Source organism: Clupea harengus, unplaced genomic scaffold, assembly GCF_900700415.2.
Source record: "Clupea harengus unplaced genomic scaffold, Ch_v2.0.2, whole genome shotgun sequence".
NCBI classification, from domain to species: Eukaryota; Metazoa; Chordata; class Actinopteri; order Clupeiformes; family Clupeidae; genus Clupea; species Clupea harengus.
Genome location: NW_024880084.1, coordinates 25,001 through 36,306, shown reverse-complemented (window position 1 = coordinate 36,306; position 11,306 = coordinate 25,001). Strand labels below are relative to the sequence as shown.

At 44.5% G+C, this 11,306-nt stretch overlaps 1 protein-coding gene across 2 annotated transcripts in view; it reads left to right on the top strand.

The window, feature by feature from the left end:
* Nucleotides 1–234: 234 nt before the first annotated feature.
* Nucleotides 235–11,306, top strand: part of LOC122131235 — a 23,802-nt gene continuing 12,730 nt past the window's right edge. For both annotated transcript variants that reach the window (XM_042706128.1, XM_042706129.1), the window contains exons 1-5: nucleotides 235–774; nucleotides 2,735–3,058; nucleotides 9,048–9,347; nucleotides 9,833–9,958; nucleotides 11,300–11,306. The exon at nucleotides 11,300–11,306 is cut by the window's right edge and continues 329 nt beyond it. In XM_042706128.1, coding sequence (XP_042562062.1) covers nucleotides 729–774; nucleotides 2,735–3,058; nucleotides 9,048–9,347; nucleotides 9,833–9,958; nucleotides 11,300–11,306 — 803 coding nt within the window. In that variant the 5' untranslated portion in view covers nucleotides 235–728. The remainder of the gene's footprint in view (nucleotides 775–2,734; nucleotides 3,059–9,047; nucleotides 9,348–9,832; nucleotides 9,959–11,299) is intronic.

Below are 11,306 nucleotides of genomic sequence, written 5' to 3'. Positions count from 1 at the left end.
TCTAAGGTGGGACTGGGGGCGGGTCGAATAACAGAGTTAATAGACCTAAATAGAATCCTAGGATTATGACAATTGTTCGAGATGAGGTCAGAAAAGTATTTTGTTCTTGCAGCTTTAACTGCTTCCTGGTAGTTGAGACGGGTGTCTCTCAGAATTTGAAATGAAATTTGGAGTTTATCATGTTTCCACTTCTGCTCTGCTTTTCTGCACGCCCTCCTTAAGGCTCTTGTGGCGTCGTTGAGCCAAGGTAAACCTTTAGGTTTGGGCCTTTTCCATTTAAGGGGGGCAATAGAGTCTAAAATAGAAGAACAGGTGGTGTAGAATAGGGAAGTGAGTTCTTCAGTGCTGAGATGGGGAGGGGAAGCCTCAATAGTGCATGTGTGTGGGGCAGCTATGAGGGACTGGGAAAACTTACCGACAGTCGAAGAGTTAAGGTAGCGAGAGCAGCCTACAGGGAGATGACAATTAGCAGATCAGACCACAGATTCTGAGAGTGTGTGTGTGTATGTGAGTGTCCCTTAGCCTCGGCTTGAAGTTTTGTCACACACTTAATAAAATCCTTCCCAAAAAGGAGTGAGGAGTGCAGAGAGAGGGAGTGACCACAGTCTTAGAGATAAACGTACCAGTTTCCTCACTCCTGTATCTAGGGTAGACACAGACACACTTGACTCATCCCACATCACCTCAGTAGCATCTCCTACTGCACCTCTATCCCTCTGCACACAGACATGCAGGCTGTTCTTCTGCTCTTACTGCTGGCTGGAGCCTCCAAAGGTAAGCAGTTTTAGAATTACATCAAAGCGTTTGGCTGGATATGTGTGTTGTGTTGTGAGATGTGTGTTGTGTAAGTACAACTTTAGTTGACTCATTTATAACTTGTAAAAGGAAACAGGTAAAGTTAAAGTAACACTATGCAACAATTTGACACTTTTTGAGGTATGGTTTTATAGGCAGCTAGTTTTGGTACCATCCTCAAATTCACACCTGTGTCTTCCCCACTAGCCATCCAGGATATGTCCTGTGTAGTTCTGTGTACCGGGCTGAAACACCCTGAAAAAATGTAAGAAAAGCTTTCACACGCATGACATTGCCAGCTGTATTGCCAAAAGACACCAGTTAGTGTGTTGGCAAGCTTCTATCAGTGTCAGCTGAGCTGTTGGCGGTGTTTGCAAGGTTTTTCATTCTTTTTAGGTACTTAGCTTACTAATTTTTGGAACAGAACTCCGTATTGCTGCTTTAAAGCCACACTTGAGAGCAGATGACTCTGCTGCATCAGAGCCAGATGTGGGCCGGATTATTGCCAGATGTGGGCCAGAGTCAGCTTCTCTCAGGTGGGCCGGATCCACTATCACACATCTGTGTCGGGTCAGAGTTCAGAATTATTCCAGAATTGTCTATCTGGGTCTGAGTATGCGATCCACCATACTGCTCTGTTTCAGTACTTAAACACCACCTGATACGCAGAATGGGCCCTTTTACCATAAAGGCCATGAAACCACTGCTGCTAGCTCACAACAGCATCAGGAACTATGATAGTCATGAGAAACAAGCTCACACATTTGACAACTGTGATAGTGAAGTGATAAAAATAAGAAAGAAACACTAAAAGCAGAAGCCTCCTGAGAGGGGAGTGTGAGGGTTAAACTGCAGCTTGTCCAAAGTCAGGGCTGGGCTAGGGCAGATATCACACACACTACATCACCAAAACTGGGCTTCATTATATGTGCGTGTGTGTATGTGTGTTTGTATAAGTGCCATATATTTAATTCAAAATATCGTAGTCAGTTTGTTCTGTGCGAGATATACTCTGGAAATACTTTATATCTTCAGCAATATACACATTTGTGTCCATGTTTTTCCTAGTTTAAACTCTAAGTTGAAGTTCAGTATTCCTGACCATGAGGAAGTTCCCCTTTTAAATTACCCTTTGAGGTTTAACCCTGGACATGAATAGCAAATAACATACAGTACAGGTATAAGGACAACAGCAGACCCCTTAGTTCATCAGCACACACAGCTTATGACCCTCATATACTCTCTTGACTGGGGTGGTCAGGAAGGGGTATGTGGGCTGGTGGAGGCATTTAATATCTTTGTATGTTTTTCATCTATTATCATCTATTTCATCATTCATTTTAAATCACTTGGGGTTGCTGATTAAGGTCAATAGTAATTTGATGTTATCACAAGTGATAGTTTTATAGTGGGAAATTTGGAAAGTGGGATTGGCGTGTGAGTTTTTGTTTTGAGTTTGGTGCTGCCTTGTACTGTTGAGAATAACTTGATTAACATATCTGACACCAGAAATGGTATGGACACTTTAGTCTATTTCCCCCAACTGACTGCATTAAATAAGACATCTGACAACTTTACCATTTACCATATTCACTCAAACTCTACTGTATGTATTAGGGTCTTGGACATTCATTGTAAAGTCCTGGTCATTTTCGACCGGAGAGACTATGTTCAAAATCTATAATTTCTTGTATCCATTCAGGGTGAAGGATGCTTGTGAGGTGAGTTTAAGATTAAATAGATTAAATAAAAGTTTTTTTATTGTGGACTGAAGTTTCAGTCATTTTGGACCGGGACACAACATGAGGGTTAAGATACTGTCCTCCAATACAAAACTTTACATGATTATATATATTTAGGGATGCCATATATATTGAGATACAGCTCACAGATACAGAGGTGTTCAAATGATGAGACAAAATCTCCTCTTTTTACACAGGTCTGGACTCCACCTGTAATGCTACTCAGGATGCTGCTTGTTATGGGGCTCTGGGAGGACCTGTGTATCTGCAGCTGATGAGGAACACCAGTGGGCATGCACTGTTATTTAATAATGAACCGAACTTAATTTTTGGTCTCATAGGATCCAAGACAGTGTTCTTTGATGAGTTTAACACCCCAACATTCCTTCAGAGGTGGCAGTTTGTTCCTGATAACGGGACCCTAATTATAAACCCTGCAGAGAGGAGAGACGGAGGAACATACAGAGTGGAGATCTATAAGTCAACTGTGGGATATCACACAGTACAGCTGATCGTTAAAGGTAAATCACTTCATCTTGCCTCATGCGAATATCAAAAAATAATCAAGGTTTTAGAGTTTAGAAACCTTAGAAATAGTGCATATATAAAAATGCGTAATCCGGCCATTTTGAGACCAAATTCAAGTGTCTACGACCTTCAGAAGCTGAGATACAGATGGGCTGGACGCACACGCACTAAAAGGGCACGGCAAAATCTCGATGTTGCTCGGGTTACAGTAAATGACAGCACCCTTGTTTTGTTCCTCATGGTAAAATTAGCCAGAAACCGTTGAGAAAAGTCGTGCCGCTTGTAATGACTTTCCTAGTCAACTATAGTGTACTTATTCACTATAAAATTGCATCAGTATGCAAGACAACTCTGAGTGACGACCGACCACATTTGGTTATAGTTCTACACTGGTTTATTTCTTAATGCATACATCTACTATAAACATAGCATAGCATCCCTACTGGTGTGGTGTGTCAATGCTATTACCAATACATCACAACTCCTCCCACTTATTCTATTACCGACTATATCAACTGCAGTAGATCTAAGGGAATAACATAGAACCAAACTTGACAAAGTTTCCTTGAGAACAATCTGTGATCACATCATTCATTTTTTTTTAAACTTATATACACAACATGTCTCAGACCAACAAAATATCTAAACTAAGGATCGGGGTAGACTGCCCCATCACCTTGAGTGTGTCAAGGGATTATTCTGCCCTTTGCTTGAGACAACACTCTCTAACTGAACAGATAACAAATCATTCACCAGTTGATTAAAGAGTCAGTCTATCTGGTGGTTTGCGGTTCCGGCTCGGGAACCTGCTAAGTGTCTGTTGGGGTGTTGCTGGAGTGTCAGTGGGGGCGATGTCTGACTGACCTGATGGAGGATTGTCCCCCTCCCTGACTGGGATGGAGGCTTCCAGCTCTTTACCTGTGTCGGAGGGGTCTGGCAGGCTGTCAGTGCTGAGTGTCGGTTGTTCATCAACTGGAGATTGGATAATGTTGGGATGGCAAGACAACATTTGATCTGCATGCCGGTTCCACCTATGTGTTGATCCAACACTGACCTGGTAGGATACTGGGCCAGCCTGAGATGTAACGGTTCCTGGTGTCCACTTTTCCTCCCCCTTCCGGTAATCCCGGACCAGGACTGGATCGCCGACGCTGAAAGACCTAGATTTAGAGTGCACAGCTCGGTAACTGCGCTGGGCGTCTTGTGCCTGATCCACCACCGCAGCCACACTCGGTTTCAGCAGATCCAGACGAGTGCGAAGCTTGCGGTGTAAAAACAGCATGGCTGGTGCTTCCTGAGTAGTTGAATGGGGAGTGTTCCTATATTGAAGCAGAAAAGCATCCAGTCGCCTCTGAACTGATGAAGTTCCCTTTGATGATTTAAGAGAATGCTTAAAAGTCTGTACAAAGGTTCAGCCAGACCGTTCGTTGCCGGGTGAAAAGGAGCCGAGCGCACATGCTTAATGCCATTTGACTTTAAAAAGGTGGCAAACTCCTCAGATGTGAACTGTGGCCCATTATCACTGACGAGCACCTCTGGTACTCCATAGTGGCTGAACAGACCTCTTAATGCCTGGATAGTCTTCGCTGAAGTGGTTGCTTCCATTAAGATGACCTCTGGCCACTTGGAGTGGGCGTCGACCACTACGAGAAACATGCGCCCCTCATATGGGCCAGCAAAATCAACGTGAATACGCTGCCATGGGGCTGTGGGCCATGGCCATGGGTGAAGAGGAGTGAGGCATGGTGTTTTCTGCGTGCGCTGACAAGGCAAGCAGGTCTTGCATTTCTCCTCGATTTGAGCATCGAGGCCCGGCCACCACACGTAGCTTCGCGCCACGGCTTTCATCTTAACCACTCCGAGGTGACCTGTATAAGTTCCTCTAACACCTGTTGACGCAACTTTGGAGGCACAATAACTCTATTACCCCACAGGAGGCAGCCCTGACTCGTTGTCAGCTCATCCTTCCGTACTAGATATGGCATCAGGCTACTGTCAGAGCCTTTGGTGGCCGGAAAACGGCCAGTTGACACCATCTCCATGACTTGTGAAAGTGTGATATCCGACCTGGTTTCTCTTCTTACATCAGTACAGCGAATTGGTAGACATTCTAGGTGGTTAACAAGGAACGTGTCAATTGTCCCTGGTTTCTTATGTTGCACAGGAAGCGGCAGGCGAGACAAACCGTCAGCGTTTCCATGGTCAGCAGCACGTCTGTACTTGATAGTATCGTTATGTGCTGCTAGTATGAGTGCCCATCGCTGCAGTCTCGCTGCAGCCATTGAAGGAATTGCCTTGCTAGGGCTCAGTATGGTCGTTAAAGGACGGTGATCTTTGAGCAAAATGAAGTGTCGTCCATACAGATAAGAGTGAAAACGCCTGACTCCAAAAATTATTCCCAAGGCTTCTCGTCGCAACTGGCTTGTGTTGGTTGGCAATGGAGCATCCACTATGGCACACATTTTGTCAGGTGACTTGTGAAGTCCTGTTGCATCAATGATATGGCCTAGGTACTCTAGAGAGTCTCTGAAAAACTCACACTTCTCCTTTTGGACTCTTAGTCCGAATTTTTCCAACCGACTGAGTACGGCCTCCAGGTTTTCCAGATGATGGGCATCATTTCGGCCTGTGACGAGGATGTCATCAAGAAAGCAGTGAACATTGGGGAGCCCTTGTAGCACTTGGTCCATGATCTTTTGAAAAATTGAGGGTGCAGATGTAATTCCGAATGGTAAGCGATTGAAGCAAAACGTGCCCTTGTGAGTGGTGATGGTGAGATATTTCCGCGAGTCTTCACTCACAGGCACCTGCAGATAAGCCTGTGATAGATCCAGTTTGCTAAAACGAAGTCCTCCAGACAGCGATGCAAACAAATCTTCAATGCGAGGTATTGGATAATGTTCAACGCATAAAGCTGGATTTACTGTGACTTTGAAATCCCTACAAATTCTCACGCCACCATTCTTCTTAATGACAGGGACAATGGGGGTCGCCCAATCACTGAATTGAACTGGGAGATCACTCCCTGTTGGAGCAATCGTTCAATTTCCGCTTCTACTCTTGGTCTTAATGCCTATGGGACTACACGCACTTGACAAAACTTGGGCTGTTGATCCGGTTTTAGTGTCAGCGAAGCTTGAAAGCCTTTCAGAGTAAATTTTAACTGAAAACGTTTGCATGGTGATTTAGGCATTTAGCCAGAAACCGTTGAGAAAAGTCGTGCCGCTTGTAATGACTTTCCTAGTCAACTATAGTGTACTTATTCACTATTATATAGCATCAGTATGCAAGACAACTCTGAGTGACAACCGACCACATTTGGTTATAGTTCTACACTGGTTTTTTCTTAATGCATACATCTACTATTAAACATAGCATAGCATCCCCTACTGGTGTGGTGTGTCAATGCTATTACCAATACATCACACCGCTCATAACGCATACTCAATTTGAGCCTGCTACTGGAGTAATCTGCTCTGCAAGGCATTAGTAAATTTGATAATCTACCTCAGCATCTGACTCACTGTAATGGCAGTAAGTAAAGAGAGAGCGCTTGAGCAGTGTTCCCAGAACAGAGATGCGACTCTAGTTTTCTTTGTTTGGTGGGAGCAACACCACAGATTCATCCAGACAAAAATATAGTATTTATTACAAGCTTTGTTCTAAAATATAAATACACCACGACAGTTATCCAAGTCCATGTGAATCAGGCCGTGGGCCACTGCCGAAGGAAGCACAGACCACAGTAGGTTTTTGCCTACAAGTCCGTCATCATCCGCCACTGCACCGCAGCTGCTTACGTTGGTCTGCCAAGCACGCACACTCGCACGCACAGAGAGAGAGAGAGAGAGAGAGAGAGAGAGAGAATCGCCAGTATCTCCACAAGTAGCAATGCACACTCACAGCAAGCAGAAATGAAATAACTAAACACACGGAAAAGTAATAATATCAACCGAAAGTAAATCAACCCAAAGAAAATAGCTACTTGTGATGGTCCGTGTGGCTCTACGTTGTATGGTGCTTAACATAACTCACTCAGCTTTAGGGAAGACAAGGCACACCTACCCAGTGGCCTATGGTAGTTACGACCGGCCCCCAGTGCATGCTATTATGACGGGCCCTAGTGCACGCTAGTTACTAGTCACGAAGCGCGCACATACACATACACCATTAGGCATCTATATATTTTAACAACATTGGGCCTCATTCTTGAACGCAGTTGAGAAGAATTTAAGAAGAAATTTCTTCTGAACTCCACTTACGGGGGACAAATTTGGCATTCATGAAAGTCCTCATTCGGGATTCATTCTGAACTTAGACCAGACTTTCAGAACGCTAAATAACAGTTGTAAATCGCCCAGAGTTTTCTTAAATGCAATTCCTCAAAAAAACACCAGATGCCCCACGGGACCGCTCCGTGTAAGAAGGGTTAAGGGCTGAATTTGTGAGGAATCGTTGGTGATTGCGTTCACATCAACTCTACAGACATCCTCGGATTTAAATCATTATAATAATAATAAATACGAGAATATTTGTATCATTAACAATTACGTGTCACATTTATAGTCATGATTCTACGAGGCATTGTGATGTCCTAAAATAAATAAAGGCACTACACGAACACTGCAAATGTAAGTGAATAAATAAATAAGCACTAAACTCAATCGCGTGGATATAGCCATAGTGGAATAGAATGGACACATCTACATTCTGCATCAGTACCTTCACCAAGTTAGGTCTACGTTTACTCGACCGGTGCTCGCTTTCCGCTTTGACATGACTGTCGCTTTCGAGGGGCCTTCGGGTGGATTCTATCGATTCTGACTACACACGTCACTACGGTTGCGTGCCCTTATAAGGAGATGGCGGGGCGTGTGTGTATGCAAATCCAGGTGCATGAGAACGCGGGTTCAATTTAAAAATCCTCATTTGGGGAGCAGAGCTGAGAACACTTTGGCTGTGTAAGAACTCATTTTCAGGCGTTCATGAATCAGGCGGAGATCTTTTCTTACGTTGGTCTTCCGATTATATAAGCCACTGGTTTCTGGTCCTCCCCCTCTCCTTGGAGCAGCACTGCCCCAAGGCCGACCCCTGATGCATCTGTCTGCACGGTAAAGGGCTCCTCAAAGTTTGGACTCTGGAGCACAGGGTCCGTACAGAGCGCCTCTTTTAAATCAAGAAACCGCCCTCTCCTGGTCCTCTCCCATTAGATCTGTCTTTCTCGTTAAGTCCGTCATCGGTGCCGCTCGAGTAGCAAAGTCCGGCACAAACCGGCGGTACCAGCCCACCAACCCAAGGAAGGACCGGACGTCCTTCTTTGTCCGGGGCCGTGGACAGGCCTGCACCGCCTGGACCTTGTCCTTCTGTGGCCGGATCACTCTTCGGCCCAGAACATGTCCCAGGTAAATCACCTCCTCCTGGGCAAGTGCACATTTCTGTGGGTGGACAATCAAACCGGCACGCTTAATCCGCTGCAGAACCTCACCTAGATGACACAGATGGTCCTCCCAAGTGGTGCTGTACACCACAATGTCATCTAGGTAGGCTGCAGCAAAACAGTCTGTGCAAGCCAAGACACTGTCCATGAGTCTCTGGAAAGTGGCAGGCGCCCCCTTGAGACCAAAGGGCATCACCAAAAATTGGAATAGACCCTGTGGGGTCCGGAATGCAGTGTAGGGCTTGGCTGCCTTGACCAAAGGCACCTGCCAGTAGCCCTTACATAAAATCCTCCTTCGGTGAGGTGTGCACTGCCCTGCTATCATTTCTGACAGTGGCAACAGCCGAGCGATCCTTTTCCAAATTGAAACTCATTAAGACCTACCTGAGGAGCAGGAGAGGCTGAATGGGCTGGCTATCCTGTCCATTGAAAAAGCAAATCATGCATCACCACTTTTAAGTTTGAAAGGCATTGTTTGGCTTGCAGGTGTGCTGTGCCATGTGGATGGTAACATTCGTATCCTCACTAGAGTCCCTCTCTTCCAGCTCCTGTGTCTGTTTTGAATCTGTCAATCAGCTGCTCAGCCTATGGGGAGAAGAGGGTGAGTTGCTCTTCCAATGGGGACAGTCCTCAATACAGCTGGTCTGTGGATGGAAGGCCTCTGAAGCCACCTGAAGCATCTCCCAAGGGTTCAACTGAAAGGCTGGAGTCTAGTCCTGATCTTGACACTGATCTCAGTTCATCTACCCTCACACTCCCAGAGGGCATTCAAGGACATCTCACCTGCTCAGCTAGAAACAACATCAGCAGAGCCAACGAAACACAACTACTTCCCTCCTGCACAAGTAAGGTCCAGACACACGACAGAGAGGGTTTAGAGTTTGTGTGTGTGTGTCTGTATGTGTATGTTGGCTTATCTTAGTTGCTTTAAATTCCAACTCATTCTTTTTTCAATTGTCACCTGCCTAGTGTATAGAGCAACAGCATACCACTTGTCACATGAAATAATAAAACAGTTCAGTACATTAGTAGCATTAGAGAACACTGCATACAACACCATACTACTCATACTCAAGCAGATGGGTCCACCTTCTGAGCTGGGTTCTGAAAAAGGTTTTTCTGCTGAAGAGTTTTTCCTTGCCACCGTTGCCTTGTGCTTGCTTTTGCCTTGTGTGTGTGTGTGTGTGTGTGTGTGTGTGTGTGTGTGTGTGTGTGTGTGTGTGTGTGTGTGTGTGTGTGTGTGTGTGTGTGTTCAAATATACCAGCACTGATGTTGTCACTTTTCTGCAGCTGTCTGTTACATGAGTTTTTTCTGGATGTGTGTTTTCAGCCAACGCAGCACCAACTGCCTCCACACTTCCACACCATCTCACCTCTACTGTATCTGTGACAACCAGCAGCGTAGTATCCATGGCAACTAACACCACGCTTGGGCCAGCGTTTGACACAGTCATCAGTAAGTTATATTAATTTGTTACTGGTAGTGAGTGTGTGTCTGTGTGTGTTTGGGTTTGTGTGCGTGTGCACAGGTGTGTGAGAATGTGTGTGTGCGTGCACGTGTGTTTGCACGTGTGTGTGCGTGCACGTGTTTGCAAGTGTGTGTGTGTGTGTGTGTGTGCGTGCGTGCATGAGTGTGTAGGGCAGATATCACACACACTACATCACCAATACTGGGCTTCATTTTGTGTGTGTGTCTGTATGTCTATATCCGTGCCTTATATTTAATTCAAAATATCATAGTCAGTTTCTGCTATGCGAGATGCACTCTGGACATATTTTATATCTTCAGCAATGTACACATTTGTGTCCACGATTTTCCTAGTTTAAACTCTCAGTTAAAGTTCAATATTTCTGACCGTAATGAATTTCCCCTTTTAAATTTGTCTTCAACCCTGAACATGAATAGCAAATAATCTACAGTCCAGGTATAAGGACCACAGCAGCACCTGCTACTTTACTTCATCAGCACACCCAGCTTATGACCCTGATATGCTCTCTTGACTGGGGTGGTCAGGAAGGGGTTTATGGGCTGGTGGAGGCATTTAATATCTTTGTTTGTTTTTCATATATTATAATCTATTTCATCATTAATTATAAATCACTTTTGGGTGCTGATTAAGGTAAAATATTTGACTCTCTATGTATCCAGGGGGAAGTCAATAGTAATAGTCAAAACAGGTGAGTTTTATACTGGAAAGGTTTTGGCGTGTGAATTTTTGTTTTGAGTTTGGTGCTGCCTTGTGCTGTTGAGAATAACTTGATTGACATGTCTGACACCACAAAGGTATGGGCACTGGAGTCTATTTCCCCCAACTGACTGCATTAAATGAAACATCTGACAACTTTACCATTTACCATATTCACTCATAAAGCTCTAAGTATTACAGTCTTGGACATTCATTGTAAAGGCCTGGTCATTTTCAACTGGAGAGACTTTGTTCAATTAAAACTTTACTATAATGTATTGTATCTATTCAAGTAGGTAGGGTGAAGGATGCTTGTGAGTTTAAGATGAAATAAAAGTTTTTTTATTGTGGACTGAAGTTTCAAAACAGTTATTTTGGGCCGGGACACAACATAAGCGTCAAGCTACTGTCCTCCAATACAAAACTTGACATGATTATATATATTGAGGGATGCCATCCATCCCTGACAGATTTTTTTGCTAAGGCTAAGACTGGCCACTCTCTCTGTTTTTCTGTCACATACACAGGGCTATAAAAACACAAACAACTAATACAGCTCACTGATACAGATGTGTTCAAATAATGAGACAAAATCTCCTCTATTTCCACAGGTCTGGA